The sequence below is a fragment of the Lacerta agilis genome, chromosome 5, assembly GCF_009819535.1.
Source record: "Lacerta agilis isolate rLacAgi1 chromosome 5, rLacAgi1.pri, whole genome shotgun sequence".
Lineage (NCBI taxonomy): Eukaryota > Metazoa > Chordata > Lepidosauria > Squamata > Lacertidae > Lacerta > Lacerta agilis.
Window position 1 is genome coordinate 61,404,803 of NC_046316.1, and position 27,466 is coordinate 61,432,268.

At 46.1% G+C, this 27,466-nt stretch overlaps 1 protein-coding gene across 1 annotated transcript; it reads right to left on the reverse strand.

Annotated features, from left to right (window-relative positions):
- Nucleotides 1-740: 740 nt before the first annotated feature.
- Nucleotides 741-27,197, reverse strand: BOK (BCL2 family apoptosis regulator BOK). The gene is made up of 5 exons (XM_033150182.1): nt 26,910-27,197; nt 24,924-25,296; nt 15,594-15,722; nt 2,807-2,970; nt 741-1,437 (listed from the first exon to the last, which is right to left on the reverse strand). Exons 2-5 carry the CDS (start codon nt 25,150-25,152, stop codon nt 1,312-1,314), a joined length of 648 nt encoding a protein of 215 aa, XP_033006073.1. The 5' UTR covers nt 25,153-25,296; nt 26,910-27,197; the 3' UTR covers nt 741-1,311.
- Between the last annotated feature and the right edge of the window lie 269 nt (nt 27,198-27,466).

Here is a 27,466-nt window from a genome sequence, read left to right on the forward strand (position 1 = left end):
CTTTTCCCATTTCTAGAAGCGCATGCAACAGCTTTATGTGCACAAGGGAGTGTGGGCAGGGGGTGGATCTGTTAAGTCAGTTCTCCTTTCCAGAGTTCCTTTTGGACTCCAAAGCCAGCTTCCCCACCCAGACTTCAGAATTGATGTGACACTACTTTGCCAAGGCTGTGTAGTACACATTATACTTTTAAAGCACGTTCGAAGCACAATATTTCCCGCAAACCCTGGGCGCTGGGGTTGCTGGAAATTGTAACTATTTGAGGGCTTAAAATGCTGTGCCCAGGATTCCTGGAGTTAAAGAATGGCCATTGAATGAGCATAAAAGGTATGTATGCATACCAATCATGCAACTAAATATTCATTTGGCATTAATTTTGCCACAACAGTAACAATAGTCGTACACTGTACACGATAAACACACAGCAGTTGATACAATTTATTGATGTCTCTTTTTTCTCCCCGCATAAGATACAACATGCTCATGGGATTGCCTGCATTCCACATTAACTTCATATTTGGGACAGAAAGAGTGGTTAGAAAACTCAAAAAGTTGCTGCAGTTAAATGTCCCTCAATTTTTCTTCATTTTAAATGGAGGGTGGAAAATCTGTGGCCCTGCCCTAATGTTTTTTTTAGGCAATGTTTTTATTTATTTTTGGTCTTACTTCCCTCATGTAAGTAAATTTTAACATGCAGCATGTAGTTATCCATGCTGAAAATCCCTCTCAAGAAAAAAACACATTTTAATAACAAGAAAATCCCTCAGGCAGAGGGTGACAGAGTTGTGGTGACTTAAGACAACTGCATATTTCAGGTGGTTACAGAAAACATCCATCTTACAACAACATTAGCCAGGGGCTCAAGGACACCATGTTTAGGGAAGATGGGAAGAATCTACTGACTGACTAAAAAACAAAGGAGCCGTTGTCATTTTGCAAATGAAGGGGGCAGACTGCTTCTTAATAGCAACTCCAAGTAGGATTTCTTAAGTGTGTATGCATATAAAAACGTGACACAATTTGAACGGGAGGAAAAGAATAAATAACTGACTGGCAAGTCCAACAGCCTCCCAACCTTACATACAGGATCCCAGCAACTTAGAAAGCACAAAAGTCACTTGGCTGTAAGAAGTAATCAGGAGAAATGTTCCCCATTGCTGAAGAAAGAGTCTTTGCACTGAGGCAGCTGGGAAAGCCAGACAAGTGGAATGTACATTTGCCCAGCCCCTCTCCATCATTATCTCATTTCTTCCCCTTCTCTGTGTCAGCTGTGTCTGTGAGAAGGAGACGGGGTTTCAATAGGCAATTGGATATCATCTTTCTGGTAAAAGCACAAAGAAGATGGCCTTCAGGAAGTGGCCAAAACTACAAATAGCAGCCACAAGCCAATGTGAGCGAAGGTTGGGATCAGTATTCACCACGCATTTCGTTATATCGGTCTAGGGGGAGAGAAAAAGAAAAATGGAGACTCAGAAATGTGCTGTCATCAATACAATGTTTCACACTCACACAATCTGTGTTCTCACATGGTTCTCCAAATATTTCTAGCAGATGGCTTGGGAAGATTTCCCACCTTTCTCTGCAGGTCACCAGCCCTAAAATATTTCCCTAGAGCCTTACAACCACCAATATTACCACCACCACTCTGTTTCCCAGTCATACTGAGACCCAAATTGCTGTGCATTTTATTCATTTAACGTTGACAAAATGAATCATATTATTTTTTTCAGAAGTTCTCAGTATCATCCTTTTCCACCCTCCTTTCTAAAATAAAATGCTTCCTGTAAAGATTATACAGTAAGCATCATCACTGCCTGTTTTCCGCTTTGTTCTTTCATTTACTAAACTTGATCTGAATAACATACCTACTCTTGAGCTGGTCTGTGACCGTAAAAATAAATTCATTCATTCAACATACCTACTCAACGTTACCGTTTTTTAGCCTGGACGTGCTAAAAACCATAATTTGTGATGTGAAGGGCATAGACACATATATCACATATCAAGCAAATGGCCAGGAGACCATCCCCCCCCTCCCCCAGCATCCTTAGCAGCAGATGTGTCTGTCTCTCTCATAACACATGCAGCAGCAGTCCTAAGCAATTCTGTGCTCATGCGCCTCGAAGGGATGAAAACTGGATTCATAGCAAAGGTATTGGCAGGTCAGGAGCAAATGAGGTTAGTGGAATTGTGCTGGGAGCTTGATGGCAAATATAGTCAAGGTTGCTGCAGGTCAGTGGGAAAGCTTTGGGAGCGTAGAGCTAGTATAATCAGGATCACTGCAGGCAAAGGTGGATTGGCTAAGGGAGTGAAGTAAAGCATCAGCTCTGCTGAGAGATGTCAACTCTCTCAAGTTTCTCCCTCCATCAAATGTCCCTGGCAGCAGTCATTATATCAGGCTACAGCCTAGGGTGAAAAAAGAAGCAGCCCCTCATCGCTAGTTTGACCAGCAATCTGTGACTTCTCCTCTCCTTGATCTGATACCATTCCAGCTGGTCATTGTAATGAACAGCCAATGCCTATTTGCTTTTTGTCCCTTCTCTCTACCCCTCCATCCACACATCCTTTTTTCCTTTTGTGCTATGTTCTTTAGATTGTAAAAATGAGGGCAAAGGGCTTATTATTGATCTTGCTGCTCCAGGAGGACAGGGTAAAATGCTTAAAATAAGTACACATAGCTCCATAAATGGGAATTCTATCCAGTATTTAGCTGCATTATACCTACCGGTAGCTTTTGTGACCATTCTGTTTTTATTCATGTCAGTAATGTGTCCGTAACTTGCACATTTGCTCTTTAGAAAAGCTTACCCAGCCTCCTCTCCTCTTCATCCACGTCACCAAAGTCTTCCGTACAAATTCTCCCAGGCAATCCACAATGGTATGGACCATCGCTGGCTGGGCGTGTCTTACACAGTCCACAGCAAGGCCTGCTGCCACGGCATAGAGAGACACTACTTTACCCCATGTTATGCCTGCAGGAAGAAGGGGAGGGGGGGAAGAATTTCAGCATACGGTTGTTACAAAACTGGTGGGAGAAAGGGCCTGACACCAGCCCCAAACTCTAGCCACTATGCCACTAAACCAGATGCTCTACTACTAAGTTCTGGCCTCCCTAGCCTTCCAATGCTACATGCCTGGATGGCCTCAATTTTGAGAATGGATAGCATCATCTGGCACCCTGAAGTGGTTGGTTGATAAGAGACAATGTCTGAGGTAGTGAATGATTGTAGTGGTTGTGCGGAATGGATGGTGAATGAGATTGGTCCAGTAGCTGTATGAATAAGGTGCATAATGTTCCCTGACTTTTTTGTATTGATAATCGTGTTTATGTATATGGATGCTATTTATGTATTTGTTTTGTTTTTGTGTAAGTCACTTGATATGGTTTTTATTGAGATTATATTACATTTAGGTAATTTTTATTGATTCCAAACTGCTTCAAGATCTTTAGATAGCAAGAAGGCTGTAAATGAAAATTATAAATAAATAAAGATGGACAGCATCAGCCTGCCCTGACTCTCATCCATCTGGCAAGGATTGATGTGCAACCCAGCACAGGCTGCCTGATGGACAATCCACCTGGCTGGCTTCTCCTCCTAAATTCAAGAGCACCCAGGATGCACAAACCCTTACCTAGGACATTTCCTATCCTCTCTGTGAAGTGCTACAAGACAGAGCTAGCTTGGCCATACAAGCAAACAAAAAAGGCACCTTGGACACAAGTCCACGTTCTTAACTGTTTTAGGCATGAGGAACTTCCCATACAAGGAGAGTGTACAATAGAGGCATTTAAAATGTCACAAGGTTCTAGACCACACACTCTGATCAAAGCAATGTGAAAGATACTCGGAGTCGAGTGTGAATTTCATGCTCTTTATTCAGCTCATAGTAGTGAGGAATGTAGTTCCCCCAAAACGTTTGCTTTATATACACTATTTACACAATGGGCCCCACGTGATTGGCTAATTCCGGGATACTCCTGTATGCCAATCAGAGTGCGGATTCACTTCCACCTGGAGCTGGATTGGGTGGCTCCTGCAGACCAATCAGACTCCTGCAATCTCAATCGTATTGTTCAGGGACCAGTCAGACTGCTGCAATCTCAATCCTATTGTTCTGAGACCAGTCAGACTGCTGCAATCTCAATCCTATTGTTCTAGGACCAATCAGACTGCTGCAGTTTGGATCCTATTCAACTCAGTACATAACACCCCTCCCCTCTAAGTTCCAGTCCTGCCTGGGAGGTTGCATCCATAGTCCTCAAGGTACGCTGGCCGCCTACGTGTGCGTTGCGGCCTGGGCTGTTCCCTGGTCAGGGGTTCTGGTTCAGGCTCGTGTTCCAAGGCTGCTGGTTGTGATGGGGCTGTTTGGTCTGGCGCAACCAGCTCGCTCTGTCGTGGCTCTGGTTCCGGTGCCCTTTCGGCCTCACGGGTCCTCTCAGTATTTACTGATTCTGCCTCCCTGCCGGCCCCTCCTGCTCTACGGGTCTCAATGCCCCACTGTTCCCTTGGGACTCCTCTGACCTGTCCTCCTCCTGGTTTTCTCCTGGGAATCGTCGCCGTAGCTGGTCGCAGTGGCGGCGCCAGCATTGCCCCCCCTCTGTTAGCACCTCGTATGACACGGGGCCCGTCACCCTGGTGACTGTGGCGGGTACCCATGCTGGGCCTGCCCCAAAATTCTTTGCGTACACTGGATCCTGGGCCACAAAGGTCCGGGGGTTCCTGCCTTCCCCCACCACTACCTCATCCTGAACTCTGTCAGGGTGGAGGCGGTCCAGTCTGATTGCGAGGCGCCGGCCCATTAGTAGTTCAGCGGGGCTCCGGCCAGTCGTTGAGCTGGGGGTGCTGTGCTGTGCTAGAAGGAATGTGGCAAGGCGGTACTCCCAGTCCCCTTGCGTCATGCGGCGTAGGGTGTCCTTGGTGGTCCGCACCATGCGCTCTGCTTGGCCATTGGTGGCAGGGTGGAATGGTGCTGAGCGGATGTGGCGGATGGCATTCTGCGCTGTGAAGGTCTGGAATTCTTCTGACGTAAATGCGGTTCCGTTGTCTGAGACGAGAGTGTCAGGGAGTCCATGGGTTGCAAACAGCCTGCGTAGTACCCGGATGGCTGCAGACGTAGAAGTGGATGGTACCAGTGCGACTTCCAGCCATTTGGTGTAGGAGTCCACCACTATGAAGAATGTTTTCCCCTGGAAGGGGCCCGCAAAGTCCATGTGCAGGCGTGACCATGGTGCTCGGGCGGACTCCCAGGACTGCACTGGGGACCTTGGGGGATCTGGGCGGGATTCTTGGCAGGCCTGGCAGTGTTTGACCCAGGTCTCTATCTCTCCGTCAATCCCTGGCCACCATACATAACTCCTGGCGAGGGCCTTCATTCTCACTACCCCTGGGTGTGTCTCGTGTAGGGCTGCAAGGACCCTTTTGCGAAGGGGCTCAGGAACGACGACCCTGCTTCCCCATAACAGGCACCCCTTGTGGGCCGACAGTTCATGTTTACGGGTTGTGTAGCCAGCGAATTCTGTCCCGGGGCTGCTGCTGGGCCATCCCCTCCACACCCAGTCCAGGACCCGGGAGATGACCCTATCTTTCTTGGAATGGTGTGCAACTACTTGTGCCTGAATAGGGCGGTCGGGAAGCAGCTCCAGGCTCATAACCTCTTGTGCGGGTGCTGGGTCGGGGCCTGTTTCTGGTAGTGGTAGCCTGCTGAGGGCGTCTGCGTGGCCCATCGCTTTCCCAGGGCGGTGAATCAGTGCATACTTGTAGCCGGCAAGGAAAATTGACCACCTGAGGACGCGAGGAGACAGCACTTGGGGGGTCTGCTTTTCGGGGGCAAACAAACCAAGCAACGGCTTGTGATCAGTCACCACGGTAAAGGGCCGCCCGTACAAGAAATCATGGAATTTTTTTACTCCCTTCACGATTGCCAGACCTTCCTTGTCGATTTGCGAGTAGTTCCGCTCGGCTGCGGTGAGTGTCTGGGAAAAGTATGCCACTGGCACCTCTCTTCCATCTGGGAGTTGGTGTCCAAGGACAGCGCCAATGCCGTAGGGTGAGGCGTCGCATGCTAGCACCACCGGCAGCCTCTCGTCGAAGTGTGCCAAGACCGAGTTTGAGACGAGCAAGTCCTTGACTGCCTGGAATGCGGCCTCCTGGCGCTGGCCCCACACCCAAGGGGCCCGCTTGTCCAGGAGTCTGTGTAGGGGCTCTGCTACTGCTGCCTTATGGGGAAGGAAGGCATGGTAAAAGTTCAATAGCCCCAAAAAGGCCTGAAGTTCAGTCTTGCCCTTGGGCGCTGGGGCATCACAAATGGCCCGTACCTTGTCCCCAGTCGGGTGGACCCCTTCTGCATCCACCATAAATCCCAGAAAGTCCACCTGAGGCACTCCTAGTAGACACTTTTCCCGCTTCACCTTGAGACCCGCCGTCTGGAAACGGTGCAGAACGGTGCGAAGGCGGTCCTCAAACTCCTCTGCCGTGGGCCCGGCAATCAACACATCATCGAAGAAGGGGGTGACGCCAGGAATCCCTTTAAGCAGCGAGTCCATTAGATTCTGGAATATGCCTGGTGCCACGCTGACACCGAATTGCAGCCGCTTTACCTTGAACGCTCCCCTGTGCGTCACAATCGTCTGTGCCTCTGCTGTGGCTTCATCTACTGGCAGCTGTTGATAGGCTTGGGCCAAGTCCAGCTTGCCAAAAAAAATTGACCCAGCCAGGGTGGTGAGGACATGGCTGACCACTGGCACTGGGTATGCGTGGGCCATGAGGGCCTTGTTTATGGTACATTTGTAGTCTGCGCAGATGCGGACTGAACCATTAGGCTTGACGGGTGTGACGATCGGGGTTTCCCAGGTGGCATTAGGCACAGGCTCCAGCACTCCTTGCTCCACGAGCCGGTCCAATTCCTCGTCTATACGGGGTTTCAGGGCGAACGGGACCCGGCGGGCCTTGAGCCTGACGGGTCGTACTGTGGGGTCCAGTTGTAGGGCAACAGGGGGGCCCGTATACTGTCCCAATTTCCCATCGAAAACCGCCGGAAACTCCTTGCATATGGCGTCCACATCCACTTGTAAGCTAGTGCGGTTCACCCCGGTGACGGCTAGCCCCAGTGGTCCAAACCATGCCAATCCCAGTAAGCTAACGTAGGAGCCCTTGACCACGAGCAAGTCCAGTTGCCGCGTCCGCCCTCGATATTGCACCCTGAAGGTCCCCACCCCCATTGTGGGGACCTTACGTTTCTGGAAGTCCCGGAGGGTGAATGGGGCCGGCCTGAGTTTGGGACCCCCACTAGGGCACAGTTTCCTTAAAGTCCGTGCCGAGATTATGGATAGGGTTGAACCTGTGTCCAGCTCCATGCGGCACGGGGCCCCCTCTATCTGTACCTCTACATAAATTTTCTCTATGTTGGGGTGGGGCAACTGGTATACCTGGTAGTCCGTGGTCTCCGTCGAGTTGCCTTGGTGCGTTGGGCCCCGGGACCTGGGGCTCTTGGGGCGGTCATCTGATGCCTAGCGTCGGGTGGGCCGAGCCCGACACACCCGGGCGATGTGGCCTGATTTTCTGCACTTCCTGCATTCGGCATTGCGGAAACGGCAGGTCCTCCTCTCGTGATTCTCCCCGCAGCTTGCGCAGTTCCCTCCTTCTGGTCGAGGCAGCTGTGGTGTGCGCACGGCTTGAGTGCGCTGCTGTACTCTGTGCACCTCCTCCCTGTCTGATCCTGAATCGTCGATGAGGTCCTCCTGGTGGACCCTTGGTTGGGACGGCACGCTCGGCCGTGCCTCTTGCATCGACCTCTCGGCGGCTTCTGTTGCCAGGGCCTCCTCCAGAACGACCTGGAACGTTAGGTCCTTCTTGGCATAGAGGCGTCGTTGCAGCTTCTCGTCCCTCAGGCCACCGACGAGGCGGTCACGCAGCATGTTCTCCAACTCTGAGAAGTTGCAGAACCGAGCGGCTTGGCGGAGGGAGGTCACAAACCCCGTTATGGTTTCCCCAGGGGCTTGCCGCTTTGCATAGAAGGCATTTCGACGAGCCACCACCGAGGGCTGTGGCGAGAAGTGCCCCTTCAGCCGTTCCACTATTGTTTTGTAAGGAACGGTAGCGACATCATCAGGCGCAAGGAGAGCCCGGGCGATTTCGAATGTCTCCTCTCCGCAGACGCTGAAGAATATCGCCCTCTTCTTGGCATCGTTGGTGACCCCTTTAGCTTCTAGAAGAAAGGTGAAACGGGTGGCATATCCTTCCCAGTCTCCTGATGCTGGGTTGAACGGCGAGAAGCTGCTGTCTGTTGCCATCTTGAGTTCCTTGGGACCCGGAGCTGAAGCCTGGATACACGGTGCGAGGCAGCTGTGCGGCAGGTGGCGTTGCTGCGGTGCTGTGTGTTGCAGTCAGCTCAGCGGGATCCCATCCTCGTCGCCAGTGAAAGATACTCGGAGTCGAGTGTGAATTTCATGCTCTTTATTCAGCTCATAGTAGTGAGGAATGTAGTTCCCCCAAAACGTTTGCTTTATATACACTATTTACACAATGGGCCCCACGTGATTGGCTAATTCCGGGATACTCCTGTATGCCAATCAGAGTGCGGATTCACTTCCACCTGGAGCTGGATTGGGTGGCTCCTGCAGACCAATCAGACTCCTGCAATCTCAATCGTATTGTTCAGGGACCAGTCAGACTGCTGCAATCTCAATCCTATTGTTCTGAGACCAGTCAGACTGCTGCAATCTCAATCCTATTGTTCTAGGACCAATCAGACTGCTGCAGTTTGGATCCTATTCAACTCAGTACATAACACAATGTCATCATTCCTGCCCCTACACAGCCCTGTTCTGATTATGGTGATAAGATCCTTGAGCCGAATTAACTTGGCGTTCTCACAAAACCCAGCTGTTTGTTTGTTTTTTAATAATAAAAAAGAGATCTAGGGAGGTAAATACCCCAAATGTTGTATGATGCATGAATACTGTATAGTCAATGTCTAGTTTGGTAGAAAAACACACAGAAATTCAAGATATTATCAGTTTTTCTCATTACCTACTGCCTACACTCAGCAATGGTGAATGAGGTGCAGTATGTAGCAAGAGAATGGGATGCTGATTAGCCGGTTAATCTGGCCTGCAGCAGAGCTTCCCGTCCACAAATGTGCACCAGCTAGACAGATGTGCCCTCTGGGGGCAATTCCAACCATTCTTACTAGAGCTAGTATGAAGTGCCCTCCTCCCTCATCCCTGATTATTAGCCATGCAGGTTGGAGCTGATGGGAGTTGCAGTTCGAAACATCTGGAGGGCACCAGTTTGGGGAAGGTTGGTCTACACAAAAAGAAGAGCGTCAACTGCTGCTGTCAAGAAACCAAACAAAGATAGCTATGCAGGTTGGTGTTCCCAATGTGTTTCCAAAATATATCTTTAATCCATGAAATATTTATCCTTGTTTTTGAAGGCTGCTCAAAAGAACGAGCTCATGAAAGCAGAAGGGTTCTTTTGAGCAGCCTCAAGGCAGCTGTGTTTGTTTTCAAATGCAGAATACCTCATTTTATCCTGTTAAATATAAGCAGCACCCATTCTTTTTACAGAGTGTGCACCTGTTCTTTATTTTAGATTTAAAAAAATTAAAGTTTACAGAATGGTTTTCAGCAGAGCCTCCATAATAGCATTCATTTTTTTTAAAAAAAATACAATAAAATTATTTAACCAAACATTATGATCCCATAAATATGTACTTGGAGTAAGCTTCACTTAAATCTGTGGAACTTGCTTCTGAGTAAATGCATTGAGGACTGGAGCTCAAGACTGCTACTGTGCTTTCACAACAAGAGAAGACAAAAGAGAGGTCTCTGGTGACATGGTCCTTACAAACTCTGTCTCCTGTAAGCAGAATCCAAGTTCCTGGTTCTTCTTGTAAGAATTTTTTTTAAAGGAATGAAAATTCACAACATTTGTGAATACAAAGTCCGAAGAAGCCAAGAAGGCCATGTGAATTTGGTCAATTTGCTTTAAAATGCAGACTAAATGAAATCCTCAAGCATCGCCACCAACAAGTTATTATGACAAAAACTTTAAGGGACTAGAACAGAGGTTCCCAAATTGTGGTCCACAGACCATCAGTGGTCTGTGAGCATAGGAGTCAACTCATGGTGGCCGAGGTCCCTTCGCCGCCGCCCCCCCAATAAAACTTAGAGGGCTGCCCCCTCTAAGTTGAGGGTCATTGCCATTCAATTGGTGAGTGCACTGTGTCTTGTGATCAATTATGCAGGACACAGCTTACCTGGGCCCCCAATATTTTATTCAAGTTGGCACTCCTGTCCATGGCAAGTCTGTGGATTTGTGGTTGAAGACAAGAGATGGTGCATCCATCACATTAAATATTCCTGTTCATTTTAATTGTATTTTTATTGATTCTTTTATTTCTTATATTGTATTCAATCTTACATTGTATTGTGTTTCAGTTTGAATTCTTTGGAAAATTACAAAGCACAGTGCATAACAAACACTACAATAGGCAGAAAAATCATTAAGTGGTCCACCAAGACCTTCACCAATTTTCAAGTGGTTCATGGAGGGGGGGAAAAAGTTTGGGAACCAGTGGGCTATAGCCCACTTGATCAGCTACACCTAATAGATGTGCTAAGTCTTTAAGGTGCCACAGCACCATTGTTTCTGATTGCTAACGTAGGCAAGACAATTTCCCATTCTGTTTATGCCTACTATTATCATGAACATCTTTCCTCTATTTTACAACACTCTGCAGTACAAGGGCAGTGTCTGACCAGCATTTGTGAGCTCACAGATGTGACAGACAGCTTGCCTGTTCCTTTGAACCCCTCTCGCACTTGCCTGCCCACAAACATAAAGAGGCACCAATCCGTATCCAATTAAAAAAAAAACTGCCACCAATTCATAATCCAGTTGGGCAAGAGACAACTGTTATTTCCATAGACACTTAAGAATACCACCACTTATTTATATTTACGTATGTGTTATCCTAATAAAAGCAAGCGAAGAATAAACCAGAGGGGAGAAACCAGCAGGAGGGAGGGCTGTCCCTATGCATCTCCACATCACAGAGCTGAATTTAAAAACAAATATCTGTTTCAAAGCTGGCAAGCAATGCCAAAAAAGCTGTCTCTTCTTCTGCTTTAAAAGATGCCAGATGGAAGCCAGCTGTGAAGCCAAGATATGTAAATATACTGCACAGCACAGAAGAGAGAACAAATGTGAATAATCTGGAGGGAGCCCACCTGTCCTGTCTGCATTGGCCTCCCAGGTCCTGGAAAACACCCAGGAACCATGTGAGGGTAAGCATCTGGTCTGTCTCCAAGCTCAAAAACCACATTTCCCTTAGCTAAATAAATAAGTCTACCAACTTCATTATCAAAGTACACAGCTCTCCCAAACAATCAGATCCCCAAACAAACTTTTCATGAGTTGTATTTAGACATGGGTGAATCTGCCAATTTCGGTGACTCTCAGATTATTTTTCTCAAAGTTAAATTTAGTTCTCCACATTTCCACACCAGTTTGCAATTCTCTCTCCCCCCCCCCCCCAAAAAAAGTCTGGCTCCTGTGTTACAGATTTTTGAGAAATGTGAATTTTGAAGGCTGCCATGTTGTTTCAGAAAGTTCAAATTAGATTCATTTGCCATTAAATATGAACTGAATCTAATTTCTCTCCTGGATTACAAAAAGGGGGTTGCTTGTGGGTGTATAGGAAAGGGAACAAACACTATACAGACAAAGCATGCATACTTCGACCATGGCTTCTTGCTATTTGTTTCAGACAGTGCCTGAATTAAGAACTAGAGCTTGCTGAATCCAGCATTAGTATTACCTGGCATTGTCAGGGGGGGGGGGGACATGTGTGGTTTGTTGCAAAAGAGGGAATGTACCACCCAAAAGAAGAAAACAATGGGACACAGATTTGCATCAAATTTTCAATTTGCATATTTGAATTTATTATGTTCAGGTTCAAATTTAGGGGAAATACTTTAAAGAAAAAGGCATCTCACTATAGAGAGGCAGGCCATGACCAGGTGACCTGTGTACCTACTAGGGATGGGGGAGAAATTTGATATTCACATCTGAAGAGAACCTACCTAATTTGCACTTCCCAAAACAATAAACAAATCATAACACAACATAACCATCCTTTGAAATTCACACTTCTCTGAATTTTGCAATGCAGTCCAGCCAAGTACTGTGCACAAAAATATGTATACTAGGGGAAAGGATGCATTTAAATGTTTATATTAGTGAAACTAACATACAAAAAGCATTATATTAAGGGAAATCGCTTTGCTAAAATCTGTATATTTGGCAAAATTGCAAAAATAAATGTATATAAGAAGAAATTTGAATTAAAATTCTGACAAAGTTTCATAAAGACTTTTTAAAAAAGAACAAATTAATGTGGAGATTTGAATTTAAGATTGAGGAAATGAGAAATCGAGAAAAACCAAAATTAACATATATGCTCATGCCCAGTGTGCCTGGTGCCTATTCACTCTGTCTTCCAGGAGCTGTTAATGGACAATTTCAAGCCTCCTGCTCCCTTTATTTATCTTTAAATTGTACTTGCTCAGCCCTTCAACCAAAGGGCAGCTTCAAACAGAGAACTGTTCTCTAAAATCCCTTCCAGTAAAGGACCCAAGTAGGAAACATGGTCACCTTAGGCCCAGTTTTCACCTGACAACTGGGTGGAGAGAAGTAGCCTCCTCCACAATTGATGACTGAGGCAGTTCATGGCACAACCTTGGACCATGACAGGCAGCCTCTATTTCTGTCTTGCCCAAGGGCACAATGCACAGCTGTCTAAAAGCACCCGCTTGAAAGCCCTTTCCTCTGTGCTAAGTTAGGCCAACTGCTTTGAAGTTTGCCTTATTGTGTTGAGAGTCTTTTCACACAATGAAAGCTCTCCTTCAGCAGCAGCATGAGCAACATGGCCAGTTTTAAGACTGACCAGACTAAACAAAAACCTTACCCAAAGTTTTGTGGACTCCAACGCAAGCAGCTCCCACAGACATTCATTGGAAGTTTGAAATCAAGCCCAATATTTGAGATTTATAGCACAAACACAGGAAGAGGGCTGTCACCACTCTTGACCTTGTAGTCAAAAGCACCAGTGTGTTTTTGAAGTCATAGCTCCATGCATTTAACGTGTATTGAAAGAGGCAGAAAAAGAAAAGAAAGATCAGTTTTCTACTTTTAAACAACATCCATATATTTGGGGTGGCTGAAAGCATGTTAAAAGCATTTGTTGTTGCTAGTTGGAGAGCTGAATAGGGGCACTCTCTTGCTCATAGTTTCTAGGTCCTTGTCCAAAGCAATGACTGTGCTGGTTGGATTCAGAGGCATAGGAAATAATTATCTGGATTCAGACTAAGCGTAATGGATGCAGCATTTTATTTTCTAGTTTCTTCCTTGCATAGCACCACAAGCTAACTCATATTTTTTCAAGAATCGCCATCTAGAAGACTTGCAGCTAAACTGCAAGGCAATAATGCTTTAAATAAATCTAGCAGATTAGCTGTACAATCATACCTTGGAAGTCCGTTTGACTTCCAAAACGTTCAAAAACCAAAGCGCCGCTTCTGATTGGCTGCAGGAAGCTCCTGCAGCCAATCAGAAGCCCCGTCAGATGTTCAGCTTCCAAAAATAGTTTACAAACTGGAACAGTCGCTTCCAGGTTTGCGACGCTCAGGAACTAAGCTGTTCAACTTCTAAGGTACGATTTGGAAGGAGGACTGGCTGCTGAGGGCCAGGAGGACTCTGCCCATGCCTCTTTCCACCTGGCCTGGGGCGGGGCTTGACAGGCTTCACAAGGACTGCAGCTGCTTTTAAACTGTTTTTAATTTTTATCTGTGTTGTTTTAAATGAGACCATCTTGGCTGTGCACCCTGGAAGACCTGAACCCTGCCTTGCTGGCCCTTTCCCATCTGGCCTGGGAATGTGGAGTGCTGACTGACTCCAGCTACAAAAGCTGAAGCTGTTGAACAGATTCTTGGGCCAGAGTATTGTTTACGAGGGGTTGAGGGAGCTGTTGCTGTTAATGATATTGTTGTTGTATCTTTAGTTTTAGATCTTATGATTTACGTGGAAATTGTTTCCATTTGGTTGTGTACTTTTTGATGTGTTTTATTTATCGTTTATGGCTTCTGTTATGTTTGTGATTATGTAAATCTTGTCATGTTGTAAGCCGCCTTGAGCATAGTTTCAACTATGGAAAGGCGGCATACAAATAAAACGATGGTGGTGATGACGACTGTGCTGTGACAGAGCACAGCAGGTGCAGTTGAAAGGAAGTTATGTGGACAACAGAGCAGAAATCAACCAAAGGACCATAAACTCATCCTATGTGAAGTGGACAAATGTATATTTGTCAATCATCAACCCTTTAAACACCAGAATGAGCAATCAAGAAACTTCTTCACATGCCCAAAAAGAAAGGACACGTATGTAAAATACATTTTGTATCTGGCACAACATGCATGTGTTTTGTATCCAGTTTTGAACCAGAGTAAAAACCTCCCGCATCTGAAAAGTCACCATCTTAGTCAATTTTATGCCCCCTGCAAGATGAAACCTACAGTTCTATCAACTTAACTAGGAGCAAGCCCAGCTGAACACAGTGGGATTTACTTCTGAATAAATATGCAAAGGGTTGCACTGTAAATTTAGCCATACAACCATTTTCTGGAAGAAAAGCAGTTTTTATTTTATTTGCGGGGTGTGTGTGTGTGTGTGTGTGTGTGTGTGTTTGTGTGTGTGTGCGTGCTAAATCAAACATCTCATTAGTGCAGAATTTTAACATTAAAGTCAGTCCGATTTCTGCAGCTGCTTTCTGTCCTTAATTGCTGGATCTGGCATTGATTTTTCTTCTTCTTCGAAGAGTGGAATGTCTGGGTGAGGCACGACTGAAGCTCTTTATTTTGCTACTTTTAACATTTAAGTTTAACTGTTGCTTGCAGTTTACCAGCAAAGCCTCAACCATCTCCTCAGAAAAATGACATTGATTTGATTCCATCTAGCAGCTCTTAAAGGCCTAGATGGGTTGTGTTTGATGAGAAACTGACAGAGAATTATTCCTCTAGCAAGACAAATATGGTAAAATTATGTCCATGTCATCCCAATTCCCCTGTTCACTTAGAGGGTAAGGAATTTTGGAAATTCGTTTGTGCACAGTTGTACCCCAGACTGAAGCAGTAACTTGGCAGCCATTAATGTGTCCAATCCCAAGAGTCAAAAAGAGGAAGAAACTAGAAAAACAGAAAGGTATTTTTTATGTAACTAAGTCAGTCACTGCTGGGAGTGTAGTGAGGGAGCTAAAAATGCAAGGGATTCCCCTGCTGGGAGGATAGAAATGGGGAGTGGCTACAGCATCTCCTCACCTGGTGAGATATAGGAGGAAAGAGTAAACAAACATGGCTTTGTGTTAAATCATTAGTGCAGCATCCACTGCCAAACCACTTACAGCCAGGATCCTTTGCCAAGTGGGCCCCACCCAACAGGCTCACCTAAAACATGCCTGTGCTTACACATCTTGCTTTGTTTCATTTCTCATCCCTCTCATTCCCTCACCCACACTGCGGGTTGCAGGACAGCACCTGAAGTAAAGATCTGAGTTGCCACTGCTAGGAAGGCATCTGTTACCACGGTTTCCGAGTGCAGCGAGATGTTTAGCTGCCGTGCCACATTCCGGTACAGGTTGGGCCTGATGTACTCCAGTTCATCACCTGAAAAAAAGAACACATACAATTCAAAAAACAAACAAACAAGGACTTATTTTAAACATTTGTAGCCCACCTTTCAATTAACATTCTCAAGGTGGGAATCTGTGGCACCCGAGACAAGCGTGAGGGAACCTGTGGCACCAGGGGGAGGATATCCCAAAGCTGGATTGCAGATGTTGTTGGACTTCAACTCCCATAAGCCCCAGCCAGCATAGCCAATGTTCAGGGATGATGGGAGACACCTGGAGTGCCACAGGTTCCCCCAAGCCCTGACTTCAAATAAACACAATACAAGTGTCTAAAAACACAACAAAACAGTAGAATACCTGACAGAAGCTAATAGCTGAAAACACACAAATATTAATTAAGCACCACATGGTTAACCACATAGACTCCTGTCACTGGGGATGGTGTTCAGCATGCACTACTGAAATGGCTCGCTCTCGGATTTCCACTGCCCAGATTTCTAATGGCCGCACAGTAACAGCTATTTTTCTAGAAAAAGAGGTGCAGGAACTCACCATAATAAACACCTCCCTCGTTCTCTTAATGGCGCCCAGTGGAGAGGTGCCGGAACTGGGGGTGGGGGGTGGGGAGTCCTGTTCATATGGGAACAAGTTTTCAACACCTGGATCATAACTCGAAACATTATGTGCCAAAACAAGCACTTTAGATTGTGCACAGAAACAAATAGAGAGCAACATTTCACAGAAGTCACATTAGTTGCTGTTTCAAAAAACGATGGTGCAGCAGAATAAAAGAAATGGGATTTTTGTGCTGGGTTGCTAAACTGTATGTGTATGTGTGTATATATGCATCTCCTCCTGTCAAGCATTCTGAAAATCCTTTCTGGACTGAAGATAGCAGATGCTTTAAATGAATAAATAAATTGAGTCATTCTCTGATCACATTTGGTTTCAGGATCTTCAGAGTGTTTTCAAAGCATGGTATTCTTGTATTATCTGAGAGGGTTAGAGAAAAGCTTCTGTTCCCCCGCCCCCTGGCAATATGTGGCCTAGGCAATATGTTGCCCTTGCTAGGCAACATGTGGATGCCATGGGCCAGGAGTCAGCTTTGCTCCACCTGCAGCTGATCAGACTGCAAGGACACAGAGAAGAAGGCACTGATGAGAACCAGCTGGCCTTCTTAAGCAGAGTTTCCAGCAGCAGTCAGGTGCTGATAACAAGGCTTGTAGTTCTTGGCCCTACCTTCCTGCTTCCTGTTCATTTTGACCCTTGACCCCATGATCATTGGATTTCCTGACTCCTGAACCGTCTGACTGTGCATATTGCTGTTTGCGCAACCCTAGGACTGGACCTGACCTTGGATGCTGACTCTGCCTCCAGGCAAGTGCACCTCAGAGATTCTTCTGGTTGGCTCCCACTCCACTGAGCTCTGCACGTTGCTGCTCAGCAAGCAACGAGACACCGACAGTATCTCATAGCTTCCATGGAACAACCCTTTTTCAACTCCTTGTCAGCCGTGCATCAAAGAAGGTACTGTATTTTATGGGCTGGGACATGACAGAAGTAGTACAAGGCCTGCCTGAAGCTGTGAAACATAAATCAGGCAGATTAAATATGTCACCAGTATTTCCCACTAATAATGACATGAGATATTTAGACTTGGAATAGTCTTCCCTTGCCCCCAAAATCCTTCACTGGTTTGCTGAATCTAAGCAATCTCAAGACCAGCAAGTGTGCCAAGCATTTTTCTTGTTTCTGTATCCTTTTCCCAGAAGTGTGCGAGGACATCAAACAGGAAAAGTCACATCCATTATAAAACACAAGAGATTGGAAAGTGGCCAGAGAGAATAGTCAGGTGTTAAGTGTCAAGACACATGAACTTAAGCGAAGCCTCCAGGAGTCTTGCAAATCCTGGGAACAGCTGTATCTCAGTGGCAGAGGGCCTTCGTTGCATGCAGAAGGTCTCACATTCAATCCCCAACAGCTGATGGTAGGGCTGGGAAAGTGTGAAACCCTGGAGAGCTGCTGCCAGTCAGTGTAGACAACACTGAGCTCAATAGACCAATAGTCATGTCTAATTATTCTCTTGTTACACAGACTCATGATTGCAGCTACTTTATGACCGCTCCTTTACTTGGGCTTTCAAAACGCAAATAGGGATATCAATCATAAACGTAGTCCCAATTGTGTTTGTGCTAGACCAGTGCACACTCCTGGTTATAGTTCTAGGGCTTTCTGCAAAGCAATTTTACTAGGCAAATAGGGGACACATACGGTATTCGTTTCTCTTTGGTTGTATACTTTCTATGCACATTTCCTCTAGACTGTGCTTCAGTTACAGGATACTTCAGTTAACTGATTTGATTAACATCCTACACCCTTTTAAAATGTGGGTTTTTTGTGGGGGTTATTGGGTTGTTTCTTTTATTTTGACTATATATATTGTGGTTTTATATTTTGATTTTGCTCTGTGCCCTGAGACCTCTGGGTATAATACAGTATATAAATTCTAATAATAATAATAATAATACTGCATCTTCCCCTGCCACCATCTGTTTGTATCATGAGGGGAAGCTGCGCTTGTGGTTGCTATGTGGAATGTGGTTGTGCAATAGCATCTACTGGATATTGCACTGAATATTGCACAAATATTAACAAGCAGTTGGAGGATGTCTCTTAACTAATCTTACACCTTAGGAGCATGGTCCAGGCCTTGGTCCAGTCACCATCTCTATCAGCCTAATCTACCTTGCCAGGTTACTGTGAGGCTAAAATAATAACAAGGTTGCCATGATGTAGACATTAGTGTTGTGTAGATGGAACTGTATTCATTCAGGGATAGGGTGAATCTATTGATTATTTGCTCATAAGAAAAGGTTTTGAATAGAGGGTGAATTGAATGGGTGGGGTGGAGGTTGGGGAAAATGCGGAAAGAAGAGCTAATTTGTCTGTGGCTAAGGGGCACAAGCTGGATGGTTCTGCCACGGGCACAAGATCACCTAGCTACAGCTCTACTCATATGTAACTAGCCACAGCACTGCATTCATTTAGTCTCATTAAGGACAGCAAAAAGTGTTGATGATCTGCCATTCATGCAACCATCTTGCACTCTCAATTAAGCCGGTATTTAAACAGATTTTTTTTAAAAAAGCCAAGTTTTTGGAGAAACCTGCAAGGAAAACCTTTGACCCTCTGAAGGGCTGGATTGTTCCATGTTATCTGACAAAAACAGAAAGGAAACGTGGTTTATAAATGCACAAGCCTGATAAGAGGGAACATTACCCACTGGTGAGGGAGGGGGCTCTCTGCACTAGGAATGGGGGGATTCCTTCTGAGACATGGCAAAGAAGGGAGGAAGTTGAGGACAGCTGCTTCCCAGCAGAGAAGCACATTGCATGTGAAGGAAGAATAGGGCATAGTGTAAATTGGTAAAGGTTTGCTCTACATTAGCAATGCTGCAAATTGGTTGGAGTACAGGCTCCCATGGTTTTCCTCCCTATATGAACACACAAGCAGCTACACTGTGGCATAATGCTCACACGATCACTGGGCTTTGAAAAATATTATTACTTGTATGACTGAGATTTCAAACACATTAATGTGTCTAACAGTTAGCATAAAATTCACCAGCATTTTAGTGCAAAATTCTCCTGATATAGACATCTGTATGTAATTTTGCCTGATAGACACATTTTTGCAATGCATTTCCCCCTGAAATAAATTCATTTTTATGGACACTTTACCTCAGTATATGCATTTCTGTGCACATTACTTTGCTGGAGAACTGCACTGCAGAATTCAGAGAAGTGCAAATTTTGAAGAACATTTCAATTTTCATATTGTTTCAGAAAGTACAAATTAGGTGGGTTTGCCTTTCAGTGCAAACGGACTTTGAATTCTCCCCCATCCCTGTGTGGTAGTTGCAAAGAGAAAGGCAAACTCCATGTCAGAATTCTCTAGGAAAGGGATTGACAAATGAAACTGCTCATACTGCAATACCTTTATACAAAAATATGTGTGACCGAAGAGCTCAGACTCAATGTCCTTTTAAGTATGCCCCAGAAATCTCTCAACCTGCCTGGGAAAGTATGCAAAACAAAAGCTTTTGTTGTCGTTTATGCTTGCTGACATCTGCCTATAATAATCCACAGTGAGGGACTCTTGCCAGCTATGACTATTAGTGTAACAGCTCTGGAAAATGCAGGTGCCTTCCCTTCTGCCTGAGAGTTACACTGAGAGGGGGCAATTGCCCATATGTCCTGCTTATACGTTTTACAAGACACATTTTTGGTTGCCCACAGTAGGAAGCAGAGTGCTGGACTAGATAAGACTTTTGATCTGCTCCACCAGGGCTCTTCTTCTCTTTCGGGTGTGAGGAACCTTTGGCCCTCCAGATGTTTCTGAACTATACCTCCCATCATCCTTGGCCATGCTTGTGGAAGCTGATGGGAGTTGTTGTTCAAAAACAGCTGGAGGGCCAAAGGTTCCCCACAACTGCTATATAGCATGTTAGAAACTGCCGTGCGATTACTGCATAATGAAGGACCGGTGTCTATAAATTATGATAACAGGTAAACATGGACATTCTTATGCATAAGGTATGGGAAAGAATAGGATGCTCACCTCAAGATCTGTTGAGCTTTTCCCTCCCAAAAGAACAGCCAATACTGTGACATTTATAAGGAGGTTCACTGGGGAGATAGGCCTACGCCTAACCTATCTCACCTATATTATGTTTCTATGCCTATGCTTCAGCACTGGACTAGTTCCAACCAAGTAATTGCCCTTCTGTTCACTGAGAATTAAGACATCCATTCAAAAATATGATAGGAACTCCAGACACACAAGGTGTTCCCCAGCCGCTCTCACCAAAGCTGGAATGAGTCAGACTTGTTGCACCACTTGGCAGGGGCTACAAAAGCTTAGGGCCACCATATTTCATACACATTGTTGAGAAAGAGCATGAATACAGCATGGCTTCCGTAACCATATAGGGTTGTTTACAGCAGAAGGAAAAGAAAGGCTCAGTGGGGGGTGGGGTGGGGAGGAGGAGGTGGTGTTTCCCTCAAGCCTTCTATTAATGTTTTGATTTCAAGCTACATTGCTTAGATGGAATGCCAAGTTATTGTACCCATAAGCCAAATCCTACTCAAAACGTTAGCAGCCAGGACAATTGCCAAAGATTCGCACCACAGCACTTGCACTAGCTTTCTGAAACACTCACTGCCACCCGCGTATCTAAAGGATGCAAGTCCCACACTCTGGCCTCAGTGTTGGAGGGAAATTGAATGGGAGGCGGTAAATGCACACACACACACACACACACACACACACACAAATAGTGTAGGAAGAGCAACAGGGAGAGAATAAAGAGCAAAGGCAGTTGATGGAGAGAACAGCAAGAAGGCAAAGGAATGGCCCAAACAAAAAGGAATACAAGCCCCACTGGAGATGAGGGGAACAGTTCTGAAAAGAACTAAAAACTGATGGGATCACCTCTACAAGGAAGTCTACATTATACTCCAAAGTCTCAGCCTGAAGGGAAGGCTTTGAAAGCAAAGAGTGAGAGGTGGATTAAAACCAGCTGTACTGTACAAAATTCCAGAAACAGACATTTAAAAGGACAGCTGTTAAGATTGGTGTTCCCACTGCATTTTGATGGTATCATTATCAGTGATGTATATAACCGCTTTATAAATATGCCAAAGCTGCATACTCAAATAACCTCGAGCAAACAAAAAAGTTTAATTTGTCCTTTTAAGGGAAGGCTTTAATGCCTTCTATCTCTCATTCTTGTAGATGGAGGAGACACTGGGATATGGAGGGGTCTAAGCATTTGGCTTACAGAGGCTCCTTGTGACAACATTTTGGAACCTTCTCAGAGGTTCTCAAAGGTGTCATCCTTTTAAAAAAACATTTGACAAATAAAGAAGCCCACTTTTTTCTAAGAAACATTTTGTGCAGGACAGAACCCCACAGCATCGAACTATTCCTCTCCAGAGAAGAAGAAGAAGAAGAAGAAGAGTTTGGATTTGATATCCCGCTTTTCACTACCCGAAGGAGTCTCAAAGCAGCTAACATTCTCCTTTCCCTTCCTCCCCCACAACAAACACTCTGTGAGGTGAGTGGGGCTAAGAGACTTCAAATAAGTGTGACTAGCCCAAGGTCACCCAGCAGCTGCATGTGGAGGAGTGGAGACACGAACCCAGAGCATCAAGATACCAAAATATTGCAAAGGTAAGCCATTCGGGTCTTTCAGTTATATAAGTAAATACCATAAGTGCACAGTATGCTGCTATTTATTGCTGTAAAAAATCTGAAAAAGCAAAAATGCCAGAACAAATTCCCACCTTCGTACAAATCTCCTTAGCCAAGAAATTGGCTCTTCAATACTGACTTGGCAACTGTGACACCAAAGCCAAATGACAGAGAGAAAAGAGATGCATAACTAGTACTATCAGAGGCGGATTTAGAGCAGCACAACCAGTTACCCAGCACAGGGTGCTGAGCCGAGGGGGTGCCTTCCCTCCTCCTTCCCAAAGCCTAGTAAGCACTTGCTTCACGAAGCAGGCCTGAGAGCTCTGACAGGGCCCCAGAGTCTTTCCACCTCCCTCCCCATGCCTAGTTAGCACTTAGCCAGCTTTGGGAAGGAGGTGGGAGGGCTGTGGGGTGTGCACCTCAAATTTTGGCCTTGCATAGGGTGCTGTTACTGAGGTCTGTTGCTGGTACTATAATCCCACATAATGTTTTCACAATATAAAGCCAAATGACAGCTGATTGCCTGCAGTGCTTTGGAAAAGTGGGGTGCAGCTATTCTGACTGCAGAAGATTCTTGCAACTGAGTAGAAATCTTATTTCAGCATCCCTTATGCTCACCATCTGTCATAATCGAGGGCAACTGAAAGCACAAGTTTACTGTTCACAAATGAAGATGCAACACTAATCTATTATGGGCAGGTTGCTAAGGAAATGCCAGAAGGGATTCTAGCCTCAAAAAGTATTATTTTATAGGCAGCAATTATTTTTCAGGGTATGATAGTGGCATCATTGCTTGTGATGTGCACATGCATTTCCTTTTCCCCTGGTTAAAATTTTTTGAGCACTGCAAAATGTTTGACCAGAATGATACTACCGGTATCTTGAGCCAGATTCTATAGGCTAGTACAACTGGAGCATGGGTAGCCGACATGGTAACACCCCAAATTGCGGAATAAAACACCCATTGACTATACTAGTCGAGGCTGTTGGGAGTTATAATCCACAACATCTGGAGGGCGTATAGCTATACCTCTGAACTAGACTAATGAAAAGTTATTGTTCCTGAGAACAACAGAGGGTGCAGCAGGGTGGACTCTATCTGCCCCTATCCTTCCTTCCTCAAATGGACACACGTGTCAAGTTCCAAAGAGTAGACTGATTGTTACTCCCACCCTCCCCCTTGTTCCAAGGAGGCGTATTTTTGTTTTTTAATTATCTGCAGAGCTATTTGATTGTTTATTGGGGCTTTCTTTCTTTCTTTCTTTCTTTCTTTCTTTCTTTCTTTCTAAAAAGTTTATATTTAAATGTGCCTGAGAAAGAGTAGTGATGACTGCATGATTGACACAAAGACCAGCCAATCAGCTCTGTGCACAGCCCTGCTCTATGAACAGAGGAAGTGGCTTTATAAATGCACACTGGATGGTCAATCAGTGATGCAAACAAGGAAAACAAATTATGCCTATGCTCAGTCCTAGGAAGATGGTATATATGTGTTGTGTAGCCATGATTATGATGCTGACGTGGTGGGCGACGGATGGAACACAGTGCTCTAGCCAGAACGGGCAGCTCTGAATTGGTTCTGTTCAGTGATTTTGCTCAGCGTTTCAGCTCAGTGATTCAGCTCAGTGATTTGCTCAGAGCCGTCTCACGGGGATCTGCCGCCCTGGCGCGGCTATCCCTCCGGCGCCCCCGCCATGCCACCTCTCCGCCGCCTCCCTCCCGCGCTTGCCGCCCCTTGGGAGGGGGGTGGGCGAGTGGGGGATGAGGGGCGTGGCGCTGGAGCGGCGCGGGGCTCTGCGCGCCCTTCCAGCGCTTCCGGGATGGGAGGCGAGGGCGGCCGGCTCGCGCTCCCGCGCGCAGCCGGACAATTCGCGCTCCGCGCGCAGCCGGACGGCGCGGCGCGGCTGGGCAGCTCGCGCTGCATCGGGCGGGCGGGCGGCTGCGCGCGGAGTACGAGCTGGCCGGCTGCGCCGCGCCATCCGGCTGCGCCGCGCCATGCGGCTGCGCGCGGGAGCGCGAGCCGGCTGCCCTCGCCTCCCGTCCCGGAAGCGCTGGAAGGGCGCGCAGAGCTCCTGTGCTCTGCTGGGCAGCCAGAGGGCGTGGCGTGACCGGCCAGCTCCCTTGCCGGGAGTCAGAGGGCGCTGCCGGCAGGCGCTGCCAGCGGGGCTGGAGGGCGGAGGCGCCCTCCAGGCCATTGCGCCCTGGTGCGCCGCGCCACCAGCCCCAATGGATGAGACGGCTCTGGATTTGCTCTTGCTTCAAGAATGGCTGCGTCTGTCTGTGTTCTGATGTCCATGATCCCATCCTTGTCGCCAGTGTTAAGTAGTGGGTGGACACCGCAGACGACACAGTGATTTCCAAGCAGCTCTTGTTTATTCTCAGGCTGGAACAGAAGTGAGCTGAAGGGCTCAGCAGCCTGCTTATATAGAACTCAGCTACAAAGCAACAGTAACAACTTTCTGTAGTTACCCAATCCCTGAACGTCACTTTTCAATCCCTCATTTACATGTGCGGACCTGAGTGAAAACTGCAGCAGAATGAACTATATACACACACCCCTAGTGGCCTAGGGTGGGAACTTCAATACATAACAATATGTTTCTGATGCTGATGATGTTTTAAATTTGTATCCCACAATGTCTAAACTGCAATGAGTTCACTTCCCCAGTGGGCTCACAGTTAAAACCATGTCTGTTCACATACTGTCATCACATTTTTTTCAAGCACTCATGGGCAATGAGGAGGTCCAGAAGTCTGGGCTGAGCATAGCACACACTTCTGATTCTACAGGCATGAGCAGTTTTAGAGGAATATGACCAAACACCATTCACCTGGATGCCCTAGCAGAAATTAGCAAGATTGTGGGGGATTTCTTTGCTGAGCCTTTCACTCAACAGCATCTTCCCCCTGATCCAGGCAGAAATCCCAGGAATCCAACCTGTCACCCTCACAGAGGCACACTGACAGTTTCAGCACTTACCTAATCTTAGAAGTATGTTGGACACTTCTGCTAACTTGCCACCAGGAACAGGTGTGCTTTGCTCAGGCTTGTTCCAGCCAATTCCAGCCCGAATCAGCCTGGAGTGAATGAAGTCTCTGCAGAGCACTTTGGCCTGCGATACAAGCTCCTTGTCTGTAGGAGTCCGATCAAACACTTCCATGACTTCTGCAGCAAAGACAGAAGAGCGGCGCAGAACCTCCATCTTCATCACCCAGTCCCAAGCAGGCAGGGTGGAGCAGTCATGAGGAATGAGCTGGTAGTAGGATGCCTCCAGGGAAATCTACAGCTGGCCAGTGGTTCACTATGATCCTGATTCACTGCAGCTCTTGCCACGAATGCTCTTTGGAGCTGCCTGGTTGATAAAGAATATTGAAAAATCCATGAATTTAAAAAAGGGCACAAAGGAATATCCAGGCATCGAAATCTCATTGTGAAGAGCGGATGATGTTGTATTTTAATATTTAACACTATTTATCCTGGAAACTGAATCATATCACAACCTTATGCATTTTTTACTCAAAGGAACTCCCTCTGTGTTCAATGGGGCCTACACCAGCAAGTGATTCTTGCAAAAATAAAAGCAAAACACCCCAGAACACAAATCACATCTTGTAGGCTGCAGGATATCTGCAAGAACAAGGGGAGATGCTAGCAGAAATTTTACAAATCTAATGCTATTTCATACAGACCCACTAGCCCCCTTTAAGAATTAGCACAGCAGACATTACATTCAGTTAGAATCTCGAAGTAATGTTCAAGGACAGATACTCCCATCTTGTGGTGTTGTTGTTTTGTGACAGAGAATAATAAAGTAACCACCGAAGAATACAAAATCCCAGGGGCAGTAAAATCAGCAGAAAATATGCACACCAAGTCACATCATTCACTCAACCAAAATATGGCAGTCAGAAATAAGGATCTCAACAGGCTGTCTCTCTTGGCTTCTTCACAGAACAAGGACTATCACCCCAGACTTTGGGTACGGTATATATGAGACAGACAGACACCTCGTAAGGATTTTTGTTTGGTGCGATAGGCACACCAAATTCTTGATCTTTATCTTAAGTAAGAAGACATTTTTATTGCATCAATGTTGTCTCACAGATGTTATTAATTTAAAAATCACAGAGCTGCAAATAAACCTCTCCAGTTGCGTCTGGTAACTAACTCCCAGCCCAGAGCCTCGATTTAGCACATCCCTAACAAAACAACTCAGACAAGATCTGCAAATTCTGGCTTGACAGTTTGGTTACAAACTGTATTTTTTTTTTTTTTTTTTTGTATTTTTCCTCTATAAACCTTAATAGAATTTATTTACAAAATGAAATTCTGGCTTGACACAGAGAACATCAATGGAAAGACCAGCATAGCTCAGCAGCAGTCAGAGCACATACCCCATGTGCACAAAGATTCAATCCCTGGTGGAAAGACCGCTGCCTGGGACCCTGGACCAAGATTGGCCGATGGCCTGACACCGACCAGAAGCAGCCTGAAACCCTGACAAGAGGACCAAGAGGTTCCACAGCGGTTTCCGGCAGGACATAAAACAAGTTGGGATTTACCTAAATGTCTCTAGCAGCAAGCTGTGCCATTTGTACCATCTTTTCCCAGCCTATTTCATACTGAGATTTCTTTTCGATCCCCTAACAGGATGAGCAGAACAGCCCTAAGCATTCATTGAATGATCAGAGCAAGGCATCTCTCCCACCCACTCCACACCCAGAGACACAAGGGCCCAAAACGAGGCTCAGAAATAGCATTGGGGTATCAAACAACTGCTTGAACCTGATTTTGGCGGGAAATGCAGGTTAACCAACAATGCAACTTTTTTTGCTCAGAAGTTAGAAACCTAGCAAGGTACACACATCAGCAACAGGAGTCCTGGGGTGGGATGGCCTATTCTAAATAGGACATGAGGAAAGGAAGCAGCAAGTAAATCCAAACCAGCTTTATAAAGCCATTTACCTTTCTAGAGCATTTCCACCCACAATTATCTGCAGATGGCTTCGTATGTGTTTTGTATTTTCCTTAGGAAGAACTTGCCCCCTTCTCCAGGGCCTGGGCTGCACAGAGACTACAAGGATACTGAGCTGTTGAAGCCACGCTGCATTTGCTTCTTCCAAAAGACCTGGAGCCACGGTCCCGCTCTTCTTTCAGCCTCCTTTGCTGCTGTCAGCTCTGGCTCTGCTCTTTTTCAAAGGGAGGGGAAAGCCAGCTTCTAGCAGTAGCCTTGTAAGGAAGGTGGATTAACTAGCGGGAGGAGTTGAATCTGGTTAGAAAGAATCTGCCCGCCCCTTTCTCCTCGCTCTTAAGGAGGTACCAGGGAACTGTGCTGGGCAAGGCTGAGAGTGGCTCTTGGAGTTGCGACACCGACAATCTTGTTCTCACTATCAGTCAAGTGTTGTTGAAAGGGGCGTCTAGGCCTAAGGAAGAGGGTTGTGAGCCTCTCTGTTCCTCATCTTTTAAAATGGGAAAACAGCAGCCCACCTCAAAGGGCTGCTGGCAGCCTTTTGGTTACCTAA